Source organism: Oryzias latipes, chromosome 3 (assembly GCF_053564925.1).
Source record: "Oryzias latipes strain Hd-rR chromosome 3, Olatipes_Hd-rR_3.1".
In the NCBI taxonomy this organism is placed as follows: domain Eukaryota; kingdom Metazoa; phylum Chordata; class Actinopteri; order Beloniformes; family Adrianichthyidae; genus Oryzias; species Oryzias latipes.
The window spans coordinates 2,473,587-2,493,213 of NC_136239.1; the positions used below are offsets into that span (position 1 = coordinate 2,473,587).

Sequence of the window (19,627 nt, forward strand, 5' to 3'; positions counted from 1 at the left end):
GGTGAAGGAAACAGAGAGGATGAAGAAGTTTGGTGTTCAGAACAGAAGCACAGGTGGAGCTGGACTTTCCTAAAAGAATGAAAATGTCAGCGGAGACCTTTTTCCAGAAAAGTGAGGAGCACATAAGAGTGAAGGGAGAAGACAAGTTGACCCCATTTTGTACAGTCCTCGTAATCTTAAAGAACAAAGTAGAGTCTGTGGGGGGGGGGTCATAGGGTGGTGTGAGGAAAGAGAAGAGAAGAAGGTTAGAGCAGAGGAGCAAGTGGTGGAAGTCGTAAAATGAAGAATGCAGGGGGGGTTTTGGGAGGGGAAGAAACAGGCTTTGGGAGACCAGGAGGTTCTTCCAGATAATATTATTTTTTTGCCTTTGAGCACTTTTCCAAACTCTCAAAGTTCTTCCAATGTGTCCATTATTCATTCAGACTTGGTGATGGTAGCTACTGATGTACCACAGCTGCTCTGGGGCAGACTGACAGAGGCGTGGCTGCCGGTTTGCGCCTACAGCCCCTCTGACCATCACCGGGACATTCATACACATTCACACACCAGTGGAGCCACACTGGAGGCAAGGAGGGTGAAGTGTCTTAACCGAGGACACAACGAGAGTTGGCTGGGGGGAGCAAGGATCGAACCGCCGACCCTTCGACCACCTGCTCAACCACCTGAGCCACTGCCGCCCCAAGATAACTGAAGAGCTACGGCTAAAGTGACCAGAAAGACCGGCAGAAAGGAACTTAGTGCGACATCTGGAAGGAAGAAAGAAGATCAGGAGACTTGGTGGTGGAAACAGTTCTCTAAGAAAGAGTGGACACTGAGAGGACAGACGATGGCAGGCAGGAATGCAGGGGGGGTGGGGGGGACAAAGATCATACGAGGACTTGCTGGTTGGAGAGGTGGATCTCTCAGAGAATCTGAGATCGACGGATGACAGGCAGGTTAGGGTGATGAAGGGCAGAGACAGATGTGTTGACAGGTTCTACCAGTACGATGGACAGATGGAAGGAGAAGGGGTTGGAAAACACAGAGTGGATGTAGCGGAGCGGGAAGTAGTAAAGATTAGAAAGGATGAAATGAGGAAGAAGAGTATGAAGAGTGCAAAGACAGATGGTCCTGACAACATAGCTGTAGAGGTATGGAAGAGTTTAGGAGAGGAAACTGTAGAGTTTCTGACTGTTTAACAAGAACTTGAAAAGGGAGAGGACGATGAGGAATGGAGGAGAAGAGTTGTGGTTCCATTTTGAAGAAGGGACACGTTCAGAGAAACCACAGAGCATTATATATGTTGAATCTCACCATGACGTTATGTGGAAGAGCAGTGGAAGCTAGACTGAGGTCAGACGTGAGCATTTGGGATTTTGGTTTCATGCAGAGAAAGAGAACCGCAGATGTTTGCTTTGAGGATGTTTCTGGAAAGAACAGTAAAGGTCAGAGGGATCTGCAGAGAAAGTCTAGGATCCAGAGAGAGGAACTGTGGTTTGGATAAGGAAGTCTGGAGTGACAGAAAAGGACGTTGGAGTTCTGCTGGTTACGGATGAGAGCTGGAAAACAGTGGTGAGATGTGCTGTCGATGTGACGGAGGAGCTGAAGGTGGAGGGGGGACTGCACAAAGCATTTGAGCTTGGAGCTCCTTGTTTCTGTGGTGATGGACAGACTGACAGATGAGGTCACACAGGTATCTCTGTGGCCCATGATGTTTGCAGATGACACTGTGATCTGTTGTGAGAGCAGAAAGCAGGTGGAGGAGCATCTAGAGAGGTGGAGAGGAATGAAGGTCACCTGCAGCAAGACAGAGAATCTGTGCGTACATGAGGGGAGCTCCAGGAAAATTGTCAGGTTACAGAGAGCAGAACCAAAGAAGGTAGAGGACTTGAAGTTCTTTGGATCAACAGTCCATAGAGTGTTGGAAAGAGGTGAAGAGCTGTGTGGAGTCAGGTTGGAACAGGCGGAGGAAGGATTCAAGTGTGATTACAGGTGTCATCACACTAAAATAAGACAACTACGTAGATGTTTTGCTTCCTGCTGGCAACTATAAATTTACTTTTTATTGCACAACACAGATTGTTTTAGAATCCAATCAACATTAGATTTAGTTTTTGTAAGCAAATTGTTCGCTTTTGATGTTTGTTACCATTTATTACCTTGTTTTCAACCATCTTTTTTCACTTGAAGCAAAATACTTTATAGTTGTATCAATACTGCCTCTACATTCCTTTCAGCAGTAATCCCACCTGCATGCAACTTTTGTTGCTACATCTTGACTTAAGTGTCAGGTTTTGTGTGAAACTTCTGTTTGAAAATAACTTTTTCGTGTCGATAATATTTTTGCTTGTAAGTTTAGCTTAGCAATATTTAAGTTTAGTATTTTTAAATAACGTTTTAAATCTTTGTGTTTTTACGTCTTCATTAACCTGGAAAAAAAAAGACGCTCCGCCTCGCTGTGACGTCATAATTGGCTGGAACGCTGGGAGAGCCGGAAGTGCCGCGCGCAGACAGAGTGAGGACGGGAAGATCCCAAGTCAGATTTCTCTGTTGGAGCGGCGCAGCGACCGGACACCGTCCACCGGGGATATCCCGCACCACAGCCGACTGCAACTTCGTTCCTGACAGAGGGTGAGAGCGCGGCTCCGCACCGCAGGACGCAGACATTCCCGCCTGGCTCACGCGCGCGGGCACGCGCTGCCAGCTAATCATTCCAGAAGACATGTTAGCTTTAGCCTGCTAGCTGAGCGGAAATGGGAGCAGGAAACCAGCGGCGCTCGGACCCTTCCCGACGGCTGTCCGCGGTAGACTCGCAGACTAAATATGGATGATGTGACCTTATGACTGACGATGTTTTGGAGGGAAAAACATGAACAAAATCACCTAAAGATCCGGTGTTTTTGTCTCCTATTTACGGGCTGATAATTGGGGTAAACGTGACATGACCCCCCTCTAAAGAAACGGTGACGTCAACACAGGTGAGGTCAGTGCTGAAGTGAAGACCTCTCTGTGTCGGTGGAAACGGGCGCCCGCCCGTGACACCGGAGTGGCGTGGGTTTGACGGGACCCGCAGGCCAGGTGTGCGTGGTTGAGAGCTGTCGTCGGAACCTGGCCCGGTTCCAGCTTCCTGGTCTTGAGACGCGGGCGGAGGGCTCCTCTGAGCCACGCCCCCTCTGCGGGTTTGGCCCTGAAACTTGGAGCGAGTCAACTATCCTGGTTTAAGGTTCACCATCAAGTAATGATGGTCCAACAGGACTGAACAAAAATCGAAATGACAGAAGATCACCACGCAGCCTAAGTCAGCGGCCTTGTGTGAGAGTGTCCGGCCTGTGACTGGAAGGTCAGGGTTCAAATCCAAAGACTGAAAATGGGAGCCATGCCCCCTGCTAGACACTCAGCATTAAGCGGTTGGATTGGGGGGTTAAACCACCAAAAGGCTGTGTCTGCGGCTCACCGCTCCCCCAGGAGAACAAACGTCGCACCTAGGTGTGTGACAGATTAAGAGCTAATGGCTAAATGGTCTTTTAGTATAGTTTAGTATTTGGGCTGATAATTTGCAGCCTATTATTGACCTCAATAAAAGGTTTTCACCTTTTTGCCTGTTTTTAAATAAATCACTGGTTATCAAACCGTGGCCGATAAACCAAAGTTGGTTTGAATGTTTATTAGACAATGGAGTTCAATCCTAGAACATTTAGACTTTGAATTGAAATGCTCAAAAGCACTTGGGCAGACTGCAGGGAAGTGTAGCATGAAGCCGCTCTGTGCCGCCTCAACACCAGACTTTAGAGTTTGAGTTCTCTGCTGAAGCCTGAGACGGACACACAGACGGCAGCGGTTCGTTTCCGGGATTCCCGCCGGACCTCAGGATCTGTGGAATGTCGTCATTTTGGAGACGCAACTAAAATACCGCTACGTATAGAAAAATGGATCTAAAAATGATACTCATGATTTTGTGAAGCCAATTGAGATGACAAATAGCCATAAAATTCAATAGAATTAATAGAAGTATTGGTTGAAAACACAGAAATGAAGCAGGTTACGCTATAAAAAAGTGAATAATCCGTTTCTGTCAAACCTGGTCAGTTTGTCTTCCTGTTGTGTCTCTCTCTGTACATGTGATGCAAACAAAAAGACGTCCAATCACAAGCTAGCTTCTAGTTTAGTTCAATAAAGACGAAGACGTTCGTCAAGACATGTCAGGTATGTGGAAGAAAACACAACCGTGTCTGATAATAGAAGAACCTAAGAAGTTGCCCAAAAACAGGTCTGAGTGTTTGAAAGTCCGTCAGACATTTTGGTTTTGTTGCTTAAAACAAAAATAGTTTCTATGTTCCAAAGCATTTTCATTTAAAGTTTTAAAACGTTAAGTATCTAGAAGAATTGGACTGTATCGTATTGACACAAAGTTGGATCTTTATGCATCGGTTGGTGGACCATGTATGGAGATGTTTCCAATCGTCCAACCGAACACGTCCTGGTCAACCATGACCACCTCAGGGGAGCGGAACCAGAACTGGTTCTGGTTCTGATGTCCGCTGAGGGTCACCCTTGGACTACTGTCATGTTTTTCCCTGATGGGCTGTTTCTGAGAGAGTCTGTCTGTTGAGACGGGGGTCATGACTCTCTCATGTCTTTCAGTTTTCTCCGATCCCTGAAGATGTGGAGGTCCGCTGTGGGACAGAATGTCAAGGTGAACGTAGATGACGGAGGGGACGACTGGGAGACGGACCCCGACTTTGAGGTAACTTCTGCCCATTTTCTCCTTCATCCTTCATCTCCGCCGTGAAAGCGTTTTATCTCGACTCCACCCGCGCGTCCGTTCTTCTTCTAGAACGACGTCTCTGAGAAGGAGCAGCGATGGGGGGCCAAGACGGTGGCCGGCTCGGGACATCAGGAGCACATAGAGTGAGGAAGCGGGTCTTACTGGACGTGGAGCCGGTTCGGCACAGCCGTGTTTGACTGTCACCTTCTGCTGCAGCATCCACCACCTGCGTGAGGCCGTGTCCACCGAGCACACCAGCCTGAAGCAGAAGGAGCTGGAGACCATGCCCAAGGCCTCGCACGGCTACGGGGGGAAGTTTGGAGTGCAGCAGGACCGCATGGACAAGGTGAGGACACGCCTGCTCACTAGGCCTGCACAATATACCGCAAATTTATCGTTATCGCAATATCCAGCTCTGCAATAGGCAAAAGACTGCGAATATCGCAATAAATCGTAAACCCAAAATGTGTTAAAACAATCTTCTAGCAGCTTGAAGCATTTAACGAATCAAATAAATCCCCTTATGCTTTGACCAATCAGATGGACGCCTTCCCATTGTTAACCAATCAGATGGAGGCCTATGTTAGATGTTTGTCACCTATGTCGATGAGGGTCATTTGGAGTGTAATTTTAAACTGTTTCTAATGAAATGGGAATGATGTTTTTGGCAATTTTCTATTTTTTTTATATACCGCAAATTATATCGTTATCGCAATATTAATCTCTAATATCGCATATCGCAAGTTTTCCTCATATCGTGCAGCCCTACTGCTCACAATTTGAAGCGTAAAACAGAGACGACAAATGTGTTTTAGAAGCGAGGCTGACCCTTTGATGGTTTGCATTCAGCGTCATGGAGGGACCAGAACGTGTTTTGTGCTGGAGGTTTCCTGCTTCTCTGATGTCACGTCTCGCCATGAGACACACAAACATTTGTCCCGTTGATTCTTTGAACGGGTATTTATGACCAGTGTTTACTTTGAAATGAGCTTGTTACAGTCAACCTTTTTTTGACGGCTCAGAGAAAACATTATCCAACAGTCATTTACAGAAAAGCCAGACACAATGCCGCGCTGACCTCGGAGGAGGCGCCACAAAGCGGCTGTGATGGTGTCAGATAACCTGCAGTCAGATGTCGGGTCCAGCATGGTTTGGTTCTTCTGCAGAGCTGCAGCAGACAATTGACTGTATAGGAGAACTGGACTGAGTGACCCCTCCTCCCCTGGCGTTCCAAACAGGAAGTACCTGCTGGGATAGAAATCCCGTAGATGTCTACAGAGAAATGATCAGCTGTTCCTCAGTCATTCCTTTGGTCAGGATCAACATTGTTGCTCTGATGTTGGAACATGTTCTTGACAATCCTCATTTTTTCCATGAGAAATCAGACACCTGGACGATTCGCCAGTTTCCCCGACAACGCAGTTGCGTGTAAACCACAGCAGCACTGGGACTGTCGAGCACGAGCGGTTGCTTTCTCCGCCTCGTGATGTTCCACGTGTTTGAACGAGCAGAGACCTTCATCCAGTGTTTGTGTCTGAACAGTCTGCGGTCGGCCACGACTACCAGAGCCAGCTGTCCAAGCACTGCTCCCAGACGGACACGTCCAAAGGGTTCGGAGGCAAGTTCGGCGTCCAGGCCGACCGGGTCGACCAGGTATGTCCTCCTGCCGCTCCGCGGCGCTCTGTTAGACGCAGACGTCACTCCCGAGGGGGGGTGGCCCAGACACAATCGAGACCTCCGGGAGAAGATAAAGACCGTGGCTTGACCGAGTCCCAGAAGATGCTGAAGTGTACATGAACAGATCTCCTCCTTCACCTTTATATTCCAGAGAGGATCAGCTTCAGAACCGTATGGTTGTTCTGGGTGCAAACCCGCATGCTCACCGCCGTTCTCCAACAGCATGGCTGTGCGTTATTTTTTCACATTGGAGAACGGCGGTGAGCATGCGGGTTGAAACCATAAGAAGAAAAGCTGCATGTTCTCCTCTTCGGCTGGAATAACCGCGCCTGTCCTTCTGGTTGCAGTCCGCCATGGGCTTCGAATACGCCGGAAAGACGGAGAAGCACGCCTCGCAGAAAGGTGATGTTTAAACTTGTTCTTCTGCGTTCTGACACAGATTCCTTCCAGGAGAAGAAATCGCCTCTCAGCCCAACATTCCTTTGCCGTTTCCACTGTGGGTGGGGTGGGGGGGTTATATGACTTTCAGCTCTGTTTGCTCAGTCGTCGTTGAGTAAGCGTCCTCGGTGTCGCTCAGTTCCTGCCCAAACGCAGACGACCCTGAACCGGATGCGGCTGCTCCAGAACCTCACATGAACGTCTGGAACCGCCGACTCCAGCAGGCGGTCTGCGTTTAGACACCGCCTGCTGGGATCATGTGACCATGGCGGCAGAGTTCAGGGTTTTTGTGGCGACTTGGACGCTGCATGTAAACATTTGAATCAGTGTTTGTTACTGTTATGCCCCATTTGAGGTCTAGGGGGCTTAGAGGAGCACAACATTAAAGTAACATCCCTGACTTAACAACTAAACACCAAACGATTGTCTCCATTCAAGTATAACACATGTATTCACAAATTGATAAATATCAGCCAACAATGGCCTAAAAGGTCAACCAAGGCCAAAATAACAAACAAACCTGAAATATGAAGTCTTACCTGGAAATGAAAGAAAAGGGAAAATGACAAATCCTCTCTAGACTAACAGAAACAGAAGAAAACACCTGAAAGAAACGGCAGTTCACCCCTACAGCTTCACTTAAACAGAACCACAAACAACAGACTACTCAGAGGGGGCCTACAAAGAACTACAAAGAACTACAAAACAGGTAGAGAGGAGCACCGAGCTGCAGTGGAGACGCGTTGCAGCAAAGCTCCCTTCTCATTGGCTGGAGGTCCACACGGTGCTTTTAAAGGCTGCCGCCGTCAGCATGGGTCCAATGGAAGCCACGCCCCCCCAGCACCACACCTGAAAGCAATCAGACACAAAGATCCACAAACACAACAAAGTCCCACAGAAAGAAAAGACGGAACAAAAAGAACAACTTAACTAAATACGGCCACAGCCGTGACACCCCCCTAACCAAGATAAAACGTCTTTTCCAAAGAGGCATTTATCCCTAGAAGTAGCACCAATAGAAAGCAGTAGCTCTCACAGAGCACGCCACACAAAATCAAGACGCGCCCGTCCACTAAACTGTAACTTTGGATCAAGTGAAATTGTCATGTGACCCCCTGCAACTCCCCCCCTCTGAGCAGACTATTCCACTGGCTTTGGGGGGCGGTACGGCGTGCAGGCGGACCGCGTGGACAGGAGTGCAGTGGGCTTCGATTACCACGGGAAAACCGAGAAACACGAATCCCAGAAAGGTTGGTCTGAGTGATCCGGCTCTGCTGGGATCGCTCACGTGCACACGCACACATGCACACACATGCACACCGCTTGCTGTTGCAGGTCTGCACTGATCATTATTGCATTGCTAGCCCTTAATTCCTGTGGTGTGTGTTTCCCTCCTGGTGGTTGTGGTGTTCTTGTGTGTGTTGTGTTGTCTTTCCTCCCGCGGGTTTCAGTGGGACTGGGAGGAAGCCAGCTCCAAATGTTCCTCCACACACCTGAGAAGGAAAGAACACAAAGAAGACTCTCAGTTTTCTGTCTCCTTTTAGAACAAAGCAAAGTAATAATGTTCTACAAAGGTTCTGTATCTAAGTAGATAAATGTCTGTCATATAGCATTCAGGTATGCTTGTGGTTTGCATCAAAACATTCAGTTTAACTCTGAATGTTTTGGCGAGTATTTTATTTTTAAATTAGGGTTCCTCGTATTTTCAAGTTCTGTCTAACGAGTAACAAAGTTTAGATCACAAAAGCGGATTTAGCGAAGAGCGACAAAGAGCTTTGTGTCATTGACCTTCATCCTTGTACCCTTTTCTGTGCTCGTCCTGCTGGTTCTGGACTCTTCCAGATTATGCAAAAGGTTTTGGAGGCAAGTTCGGAGTTGAGAGTGACAAGGTGGACAAGAGCGCCATGGGCTTCGAGTACCAGGGTAAAACGGAGAAGCACGAGTCCCAGAAAGGTCAGTGGAAGCAGCCTGTTGTCTCCAGTTTACCGCCTCCAACCCTACAGCATCAACAGTCTGTCAAGTCAAGCCGATGCTCGGCTCTTTACGTTACCGTCGGGTTTGCCTTCTGCTCCGTGGAATTTCAGCCTCAGGCTTGTTTTGCCACGTTTCTGTCTGCACACCCTAACCTGTCTGGACTTGACTGAACGGCTAAACTGGCAGCAGCTCGTTGATCAGCAGTTGTGTTTGCGTGTTCAGATATCTGGACAGTTTTCTTTAGGCTCCCGGTTTGGGGCTCAGCGGCACGGCAGAGCCGTCTGTGCCGATGGTTAGCTCGAGCTGGTTTGTTTATCAAGATAACCTCTGTGCTCTTCCTGAAACTCTAAACCGCTTTGAGTCACTTATCTGCTGCGGTCATTTAAGTGCTATTTGAATGTGGTTAACCTGCCGGGTAGAAAGCAGCTGGAGCAGAACGTTTGGTCTGGTGACGAACTGCAGACAGTCCTGATATCATCAGGGGAGCAGGAAAAGCCCTGTGATGCTGCTCTTCCCTGCAGATTACGTGAAAGGCTTTGGAGGCAAGTTCGGCGTGCAGTCGGACCGGCAGGACAAGTCCGCGCTGGGGTGGGACCACCAGGAGAAACTTCAGCTCCACGAGTCCCAGAAAGGTACTGAACCCCCCCCTCTAGTTTGGAGCATTGACTGAGGCGGACCGCATTCCCGCCATAACCCCCAAATACTAAAAGACTAGACAGTGGGGCACTATGTAGTGCCCTGAATTTTAAGGCCATTCAGACGCCACGCTCACTCTTTATTTTAAACACGATGACATCATTCAAATCTAATTGATATGAGCGTTTTGTGACGATCATTTATGATCCACTGAGTTCTGAAGATAAAAACGTTGGTTTATCAAAAAAATACATTTAAATACATTTTCTTGGGAAAAATTGTTCCGACGCAATGCATTGTGGTCTATATTCGCCGATCTAGTGAGCATGGATGCACACTGGTTTTTTGCAGAGACTTCTGGGAAATTTCTAGGGCTCTGGATTTTGGAATTGTAGATTCAGACAGAACTAGAAAATGGTGAACACCCTATATAGTGAGTAAGGGAGGAATTTGGACACAACCTGTATGAGGACTGGACTGGGTGACACCCCCCCCGGTGTTCCAAACAGGACGTCCCTGCTGGCTCCAAGAAACCAAAACCCCCAAGACTGGAATAAAGAAATAACCATTCTAGGCCTGATCCCCCTTCTAACGCCTTCTCACTAATCCTCTTTTTCTCATATTCTGTTGTTGAAATCATTCACGTTATAAACTGACCAATGAGATGCCTCAATAAAAATAGGAGGAGCCTGCTGGCCTCACGTTCAAAACGTCTGACAGATTTTGTGGTGGGGGTGTGGCCTTTCAACAAACTCACTCCTGATTGGTGGCTGCAGTTGCCGTAGAAACTTTGACTCAGACTGTCTGGGACCAATCACTGCATACGGACATTTCTGTGGGTGACATCACACTCAAGTCAGTCCAGGTCTCATATACAGTCTATGGTTAGGAGCTTCTGAGAGATGCCTTTGAGATTGTTTTGGTGCTTTTATTTTGGTGGGATCTTGATAAAAATGATCCACTAAATAAACCGTCCTAAAAACACCGTCATGTGGGTCATGTGAGGGATTTTTACAAACACGCCAACCCCAAGTGGAAAGACGCAGCGCAGAAGAATGAGCTGCTGGTGATCCGTGCATCTGTCCCCAAAAGCTGCTCATAGTCTTTCAAACGACGGGAAGAAAAGGAGAACTTCACCTGGATGCAAAGCTAAACTTGACCCGCTCCATCCTCAGGGTTCTACTGGATTTGTTGGTCCTGATGCTGATGAGATTTCAGCACCTTTTACGCTCAGACGTCTGAAAGTCTCGTCCTCCTCAGCTGTCAGAACGTCTGTAAAAGCTGTTGGTGACGTTCAGACGGATCTGCAGAGGTTCAGCCGGCTGACCCGTCTTCCTCCTGGAAGCTCTGACGTGGTCTTCGTCAGGCCGACGGCTTCCTACGTTCTGCAGCTCAGACTCGTTTTTAAATGTCGTCTCATATTCAGGATAAAATAATGTTCCTCAAACAGCAACAAGATTTTTAACAAAGTTGGTTTCCAGATTTTTAGCCTGAGGATTCAAAAAGCTGATTTATTGTCCTTTTGCTTCCACATTTTTATTTTTTGTCATTTTAAATCAAATATACTTTATGAATCCCCGAAAGAACTTTAGCCAAAAAATAACCTGCATGTGAAATGAAAGAGTTAGTGTTTGTCAGCATAGCTGCTCCTGCTTTCCTCTGAAACTCTGGTTTCCAGTCGGACCGTGCAACCATTCACTTCTAACCTCCAGTTCTGGTTCGGTAGGATTTGGGTTTTACAAAGCCAACCCAGGAAACGGGAACAGTAAACGTTCCCCGCATGGCTCACAGGAAGTCCGCATGGCTCCTTCATGTGGCGTGATGATGTCAGCGCTCCTGACGCCGTCACAGGCTGGATCTGCTCCTCCAGCAGCTCCTCCGCTCACGCCGACGGAGGCCGTCCTTCCTCTGACGCTTTAGGATGATAGGATGTGGGGAGCGAGCTCTGGTGTTTCCAGGAAGTCTAATGGTTCTTCTGTCCTCATCAGATTACTCTAAAGGATTTGGAGGGAAGTTTGGCGTCCAGAACGACCGCATGGACAAGGTAAGAAGTTTGACGTTGGTGTGTGTGCGTGCGGCGAGCTCCGCCTCATCTGAGTCTCTCCTGAATCAGAGCGCCGGCACCTTTGAGGACGTGGAGAAACCCGCCCCGACGTACCAGAAGACCAAACCCGTGGAAGCTGGTGAGCTCTAACGTGTGTCTGGGGCGGAGCTTGAGGCGGCGTGTGGACTCAGTTCTGCTCTGTGCCCGTTTGTCCCGGCCAGCCGGCAGCAGCACGGGCAGCATCAAGGCGCGCTTCGAGAACATCGCCAAGCAGAAGGAGGAGGAGGACAGGAGGAGGGCCGAGGAGGAGCGCGCACGCCGGCAGGCCAAGGAGAGGCAGGAGCAGGAGGAGGCGCGCCGCAAGACCGAGACCGCCGAGGCCCCGTCTCCTGTGGCTGCGGCCAGTCCGAGTCCCGCCCCCAGCCCCACCCTTGCAGAGGCAGCGTTCCAGGTGAGAGTGGAAGGCTGTAGAGTCTTTCATTGTAACCTTTAGGCTCTGCAGGTCAGAGGTCACGTGTGTTCTCTGCCTCAAAGAGTAGCAGTAGCTTTTAGACATTTACCCTTTAAAAAAAAAAGCAGCAAGTAGCACCACTTCCTGCTGAAAACTGTCCCCTCTGCCTTTCCTGGACTTTCAGGATGTTTCTGCAGAAAACGGAGAGCCGGTGTACGAGGTGACCCCCCAGAACCAGGACGCAGAGGAAAACCTGTACCTCAACCCAGACGAGCCAGCAGCAGCAGGTCAGACTGTTATTTTGGGACAAAAACGCTGCATTCTGGAAGAATTCTCATTGTCCTGTGTCTGAAAGGAAGAGAAAGGAGAAAGGAAAGCTTCATTTCTGGTTCTGAGATGCGGCTTGAGAACAGAAACTCAATTCAGGAAAAGGTTTTGTCTCCAAATCTTGGTTTTAGTCTGGATTTCTGTGAAGTATTTAGCCTGTCTGTGGGGTGAAGGTTCTTAAACTCCACAGACATCACACTGACCTCCAAAGCAGCAGCTTCTTCTCCGGTTGATGATGGTTTCAGCCGTCTTCGTCTTTCTTCATCTCTCCCATCATTCAAAGGTTTCCTGGATGTGACGTCCTCCTGACACGTTAAAGGAAAACACACTGATTTGTGCTGATCAGGACTCTAGCCTGTCTTCTGCCTGACAGACAGAGCTCAGGGCACAGCAGGGATTGGTTTACATCCTAGGCCGTCCAAATATGGGGAATCTGAATATTATGGGCGTGTCAGATGTTTGGAGGGAAGGGCGTCTGATTGGACCTGCTGTATTTGCTCTTTAATAGATGATCAGCAGTTCGAGTACGGCGAGGACCTCGGGGTGACCGCTGTGGCGCTGTACGACTACCAAGCAGGTGAGGAGGAGGAGGATTCCGTTCTCAGCGGTTGACTTCAGCTGCACCTTCAGGGTCTGAAGCCGACAGCCCAGAGAAAAAGACGAGCTCTGTCTGACACATCAGGGTTCTGTTTGAACTCCTTCAGAGGCTAGAATGTCTTTCTTTTTGGAATCTAAGGGTGTGTTCAGACTGGACACGTTTGGTTCCCTAAGTGAACCAGAATTCGCTTTTCCAGATAATCTGGAACAAGTTTTCAGTCTGAATCCACCCAAGAGGACTCTGGTCCAGGACCAGGAACCGCTCTGTGACCCACCTTTGGAGGTGGTCTGGGTTCGTTTCCAATCAGATTCCTCAGCCTGAATACAATCCGTCCTCGGAGCGGAACATCTGGACCCACCGGGCCACCGTAGCCGACCTTAAAACGCTTCTGACAGGCTTTTCTGTGTGGTTACGGCCGACAAACGCCGCTGTGACGTCATCCTAAAAGTTACCTTGTAGTTCCTGAACAGAATTCTTCAAATCGACGCCATAACTGCACAACGATGAGATGCAGAAACTCATTCAGACTATTGGAAGGTGATCCACATCACTTCTCACCGTTTTCCTGACTGTCAGAAACACATTCGTGTTCTTCTGTCCGTCACCGTCCTGCAGCCTGACGTTGATGCAGACGTTCACATCTGTCAGTGAATCTAAAGTCTGAAGGAACTGAAAGTGCAGGACTTCCATCATTTCTGTCTCTGGTTGCTTTGCCCCGCCCTCCTAACTCCTGACCAATGAGTGAAGAGGTCTGCAGTCACATGGTTTTGTTGACAAGCTTTAGTCTGGAACAGAAAGGCTGCCTGACAGCCGTCTGAATATAGACCCAAGACAAGGTTCAGGACTCGATCCGGGTCAGAACCAAACGCTTCTCCGGTCTGAACACAGCCTACTACTCCTTTTTTAGAAAGCTAAAATTAGATGAAACTCCTGTAATTTATTTCCGTTTCTTTATCTCGACCTTCAAAATGCGAGAATAGGATTAAAGAAAATACCTTTTTGGAGGCGGAGTCTGTTTCCAGTGTCTGCAGATGGTTTTCTAACATCCATGTTTTCCGTCTCAGCTGGTGACGACGAGATCTCCTTCGACCCCGATGACATCATCACGAACATTGAGATGATCGATGAAGGCTGGTGGCGTGGCGTGTGCCGAGGAGCCTACGGCCTCTTCCCCGCCAATTACGTGGAGGTTCGGCAGTAAGGAGCGGCGGAGGGCCAGCCCCTCCCCCGGAGGCGGAGCCTCTGCCGCGGTCTTCCCTCCCTTCAGCTCATGTTCGTGATTGGACACAGAGAGACGTCGTCGCTCCTTTTCCCGCCTCAGACCGGCTTTCAGGTCAGGCGGCCTCCGATCTGTCATTCAAGTCATTCCACAGGTTTAGCCCCCCCTGCATCAGCGCGCGTTTATTACCCCCCCCCCCCCCCCCCCCCCCCCCCCCCCCCGGTGCAATCTTCACCAAAGAGTTGGAGTTGGTTTAAAGAACAGCAGAAGAACGGTTCTGCTGAGAGGTCCAGAGCGTCCTTCCTAGCTTCTGTCCGCCTGCGTCTCCTGCGCCGTCTGCGTCGTCTGCGCCGTCTGCGTCGTCTGCGCTCCGTGCTCGAACCCTCCGCAGGAATCCCTCGTCTCCGGCTGCTTCTGTGTTTTCTGGATGTGAGGCTGCCGCCGGCGTTGAGCAGATCCCGCGTGGATCCCGGCGATGTTCGGGACCCGCGCTCATCCTGAGTCCGCCTCGCCGCAGTGCAGCTGAAACATCCGCTCATCTTTGGGGAAACGGATTTAAAAAAGTGACCTTTTTCAAACGTTTGATCTGAAACACCTCTCTGCTTCAGTTTCATCATTATCTGCTCTTTTTTTTTAAAGTTTCAATAAATAAACGGAATAATATTTTTTCTGTGCTTCATTTGAACAAAGTGAGATATTAAAATAATCTGAAATGAAGATGAGGGGGAGGGGCTTATGGCGTCTTTAACTTTATGTACATCCATATTTTTTTACTTGTTGCTTCCTTTCCCCTAAAATGCTGTTTCTTTCAAGCCCGTGAGCAGAAGATGCTTAACTGTAAAGCAGAGCATGAACGCAGAAAACACGACGCCATTTATGATGTTCAGATCCGAATTCTAGGAAAATGTTTGGATGTTTAATGCACTTTCACTGTCTGAATTATCAAAAGAAAGCTGATATTTGATGTTTTGGAGCCTCAAATGTCCAAACGCAGCTGCTAAATGCAAAGGTTTTTCCAAACGGATCCCTTTTAAGATGCGTTTAGACGTTCCTGCTTTCAGGAAGCCAGCAGCAGTTCTGATCTGTCTTCATGTTAACGTCTGAGCACAAAAACATTCAAAGTCTCTTCATTCGGTTAGTTTGGATCCTTTAAAGACCCACTCTGATGGAAAAATGTTTGTAAAATGTTCTTGTCCCATTTTCTTCTCATGGTTGACACACACATATATACATAAAAGGATTAAAATTGCATTTGTATTTGTTTTCATGCTAATTGTTAATCAGAAGCCGACGGTAATCCGTTCTGATCAACAGATCCATGAACGTCTGTGTTTTCCTGGTCTGAGCTGGAGTCTGGATCAGAACCGGACGGCTGGATGGCTCTGACGTTGCTCATCACTTTCTGTTGCACCGCTAATATAGAGACCGTGTCCCACAGCCACTACGTACATGTTTCACATATTTCACGGATGGAAACTGGTCATACGTGAAAACGGAACAATGGTGGTTCTTTGGGATATTTTCACAGATGTTTCACATTAAAACATTAAAACCACGGAACACGTAGAACACGTAACCCCGCGCTGCATTGAGCTTCTTTACTCTGAGCAGAAATCACGTCAGCACCATGGTCAGCGCCCGCCGCCGGCCCCTCGCCACGCTTTACTCAGTTGGATTCTTCTGATCCAAACTAGTTCTGAGTCAGCTGCTGGCCGAGCCGGACGGGGGGAGCGGAAGACCCCTACTCGGTATAGACTGCTGGAGGGGGAAAAAAAATAGACCAATCACACTTGAACCGTGTGCGAGTTGTGCGTCAATTAGGCCTTTTTGACATATTTGTGTCGTATACGCGATATAAAAGTTATACATTGGTGGTTTACGCGTGAAAAGTTGTTAGCCATGTGTGGAGCGGTCATGGGAAGACGCACATTTGCTTATGCATCTCACCAGAATCGCACCAGAATCACGTAATATTTGCGTCTAAACTAAGTAAAATACGCAGAGGCTGCATCATTTAGAACAGCTCAAAACCGTATTCACCGAAACCCGTGACGGACATCCGCGCACACGGACGAACGCCAGGAACTGTGGCTGTGCGGCACGGCCGCTAGATGGCAGTGTGAGCGGCTGTAAGCTACCAGGAGAGCGTGTGAACAGAGAGCTCTCAGCAACAGGGAGAGGAAGAGGGGCGGGGTTGCTCCGCGCCAACGGTCTTACCCAAAACTCTTTTGGTTTTGACATCGCCGTATTTAAAAGGCCACCGGGAAGGATTTAAAAATGGATCAGAAGATGATCGCAGTGGGACTTAAAGGAAAAAGGTTATTTATTTCTAAAATGATGATCAAATCCACAGTCTGAGCGTTTCTCCTGAAAGTGTAAAAGTCATGGAATGAACTTAGAAAACGACATGATGAACGTTCAACAAGTTAAGGGTTCATAAAAAACCCAGAATAAAGTCTGAAAAATCAAATAAAAATAAAGCATGAATCAGAGTCCAGTCAGACAGGAAGGACTGCAGCTCTAGTGCAATATCATATTTATTTCTTACAGTGAATTTTGGTTGCCATACATGAAATCTTGGGGTAATCAAGTGGGGCAAAAGGGGAGGAAGAGTGCTGTGACGAGGAAAATTCTCTCTTTTCGTCTCAGTAATTAATCGACTCTATGATGATTTATTAGCACAAAATTACAGCAACATAGAAAACATGAACACAAGTCTCTGCACATCTTACTGAAAACATCTTAGCCCCTATGAAGACTTAAAGAATAAAATCTATTCATGAGAAAAACAAAAGATTCAAAGAAAGGGTCACCCCGATGCAAGACGACGGATAGAGTGGGCGCCCCCGTCCCGTGAAGGGATCTCACATGTAAGATCTAGCAGGCAGACGGTGTTTGTCAGGAAAAAAACCCGACTTCTGTGGTCACTTGATGGGTCAAAAGAGAGAAATCTACTGCAGTAGAGTGGATCTACTTTAGGCAACACTTCATTAAAACACTGACGAGTTTCTGCATCATGATATGTCACTTTAAAATGAAAAAGAAAACACAACCCAGGAAATTCATTCAGAATAAATATTGCTTCTTACATAACCCATAAATCTAATAATAGTAATCCACATTTGTATCTACTTATATATAGTATTTCTGGTTTTTGGCAATTCAAGCATCGGAGTTCAACAGTTTTTGTTCAGATAAGCTCTATAAAATTTCATAGAATTCTGTACAAATCTTTAAAAATACTGTGCTTTTCTAGCCTGCCTGACGCGCCGCCGTGACTTTGAAAACAGGATCGTAGCAGCGCGGCCCCCGCCGGCCTCCGTGCGGCCGATGTTCACAGAACACAGAAGCTCCTGAGGGTCCGACTCCTCAAAAGCTGCACAAAGCTGGGGGGGGGGGGGGGGGGGGATGGACCGAACCAGCGTGGGCTTGTGGAGCAGACCACAGACGGGATGTGCTCATGAAGAAATCACCACAACAGAGGTCAGGGGAGGGGGGGACAGGAGGGGTGAACTATTTAAGGCATCCTCTGCAGGATGAATGGAGGGGGGGGGGCTTTGGTCATCAGGTCAGCTCTGAAAACCATAACTCTCAAAGAATATCAGTTTTTTTCCTTCATCGCACTATACATAGATTGAAAGCTGTGGCGTGCGGCGAGGTTGATGGCAGGTGAGGCACCGACTTACAATGAGAGAACTGAACATTTCAGGCATTCATCCAACAGCAGGTAACGGCATAGAAGATACACACAAGAAGATATCTGTCCTCCAGAGGATATTTCTGTCATAGACATGGATAGAACACTCTTCCTGTGTATAAATTATTCATATCTGCTGTAAACAGATGTCATACAGATGTGTTCAGCTCACATTTCAGTTTCACCCTCAGCAACTATCTCTGGTATTTTTCCAACTTCTAATTCTGGTCCTTGAATCAGTTATCAAATGTTGTCTGTGAGAATCATCATAAAAAGAATTCTTTTAGGCCTAAAATTTAGTTTTCAAATACTTCCATTTGTGGTTTTTAAAGTACAAAGATTACAAACCATGTTTGTCCTTCCTCTTTGAGTCCAAGCGTCGATCCTTCTCCACTAAAAGCTCTAGGATCTGTTGGACAGTCTTCCTCATTTCCTTTCGTTTAGTGAGTCTCTCCTCTCAATGGAGACAGACTCCTCAGTCTGTTCTGTTTCTACTACAAAGCAGCTTTCAGCTCACGTCTGCCCCCTGCTGGCGAGGCTCATCAGCGGCCTTTTCTCCGCCCTCACAGCCGCGCTCTGACGTCATGTCTCTGCCGTCAGACATGAGGCGGAGCTCCGGAGTTTGTGATCGTTCATCACTCAAATTCAGCCAATTTCAGCTAGTCAACTAAAAATGTATCTTTAACCCGGATCAGTGAAAAATAATATCACCTTGATGTAGGTTTTTCTATATTATCACGATGACAGGTGAGGCCGAGCCTCACTTGCCTCCCCTGACCGCACGTCACTGCTTGAAACACTCGTATTTACACACTGCAAACCGCAGAAACCTCCAGAAGGTCCTGGAAAGCGTCAGAGAAGCAGACGGCGTCCTGACCCCGCCTCCACGCTCATCATCTGGACGTGCCTTCAGTGATCATCACCGTCTCCATCTGCTTTAACTGTTACTGGGCTAACTTTTCCCCTCTTCCCCCTCTGAAGTCACAACAGCGCTTCGCTTTAGTTCAAAAGCTTCAGATTTGAGACGATTCTCTCAACTGAAAATATTTCCCTCTGTATTCTAGCAGGACTGAGGAGCCAGCTAGCCTTTTGGTTAGCAAAGAGTGCTGCTCAAAAGTGTAGAAAGTCTCTCTATAAATACAAAATACTATTTTATCTCCAGTAGAATGTGGCTGTGCATGCTTGAAAAAGTATTTCTAGAATCATCCGAAACGGCACAAAAAGATTTTTGATGGGATTCAAGCGCAGTAAAGTGCTACCTTCATCCAACTGAGGAGAAAAACCCCGACATTTTGGGAAACACGCATGTTTATTTCCTGAAAAGAAAATTGCTGCACAGATCTTAGGCTCATCCGATTCTGTGCATTTTCTGTTGCCGCGGTGACAGATGGACGGTTTCTGACATGCTCACAAGAACATGCAAAAGTCCAGAAACACGCAGCCTGCTGGGCCAAAAGGCTGGAGCGGTTTCACCGTATTTTCTGTCAAAATGTTTGGTTTACTCGGACTCATGTGCTTCTTGATGCGGTTCTCAGACGTTAGCAGACATGATCATCATAGAGGTCTGCTCTCACATCCTCTCTGAAACAGCTGCAGAGGTTGTTCTCCAGTCACAGACACGTTTCCATGACGGCCTGACAGAACAACAGGAATGTGAAGGTCCAGGAACATGTATGTTCTGACAGCGGGATGGGATTTGGTTGGATGCCTGGTACGCGACAGCCCGGTCGGTCAGGTCAAAGCCTTTTTACCATCTTTGTTGTCGTTTTCATGAAAATAGAAACGAGGTTCCTGAGTTTTTCCTCTGTATTCTGAGACAAAC

The 19,627-nt window shown here is 47.8% G+C and overlaps 1 protein-coding gene across 2 annotated transcripts; it reads left to right on the forward strand.

The window, feature by feature from the left end:
- Positions 1-2,451: 2,451 nt before the first annotated feature.
- cttn (cortactin) lies at positions 2,452-14,771 on the forward strand. Of its 2 annotated transcripts, XM_023950506.2 has the most exons (15): positions 2,452-2,610; positions 4,621-4,723; positions 4,814-4,887; positions 4,961-5,090; positions 6,287-6,397; positions 6,769-6,823; positions 7,999-8,109; positions 8,702-8,812; positions 9,355-9,465; positions 11,458-11,513; positions 11,583-11,652; positions 11,735-11,964; positions 12,149-12,251; positions 12,800-12,868; positions 13,954-14,771. In XM_023950506.2, the coding sequence occupies exons 2-15, from the start codon at positions 4,640-4,642 to the stop codon at positions 14,088-14,090; spliced, it is 1,452 nt and encodes a 483-aa protein (XP_023806274.1). In that variant the 5' UTR covers positions 2,452-2,610; positions 4,621-4,639; the 3' UTR covers positions 14,091-14,771. The 2 variants fall into 2 exon arrangements, with proteins under 2 accessions (XP_023806274.1, XP_078801045.1); XM_078944919.1 differs by lacking the exon at positions 9,355-9,465.
- The last annotated feature ends 4,856 nt before the right edge of the window (positions 14,772-19,627 follow it).

What these genes read in the sequence shown, in the direction of transcription:
- cttn (XM_023950506.2), top strand. Translation starts at nt 4,640, where the DNA reads ATGTGGAGGTCCGCTGTGGGACAGAATGTCAAGGTGAACGTAGATGAC. An exon ending in TTGCAGAGGCAGCGTTCCAG is followed by an intron (nt 11,965 to 12,148) that starts GTGAGAGTGGAA and finishes CTGGACTTTCAG; the next exon opens with GATGTTTCTGCAGAAAACGG. An exon ending in GCTGTACGACTACCAAGCAG is followed by an intron (nt 12,869 to 13,953) that starts GTGAGGAGGAGG and finishes TTTCCGTCTCAG; the next exon opens with CTGGTGACGACGAGATCTCC.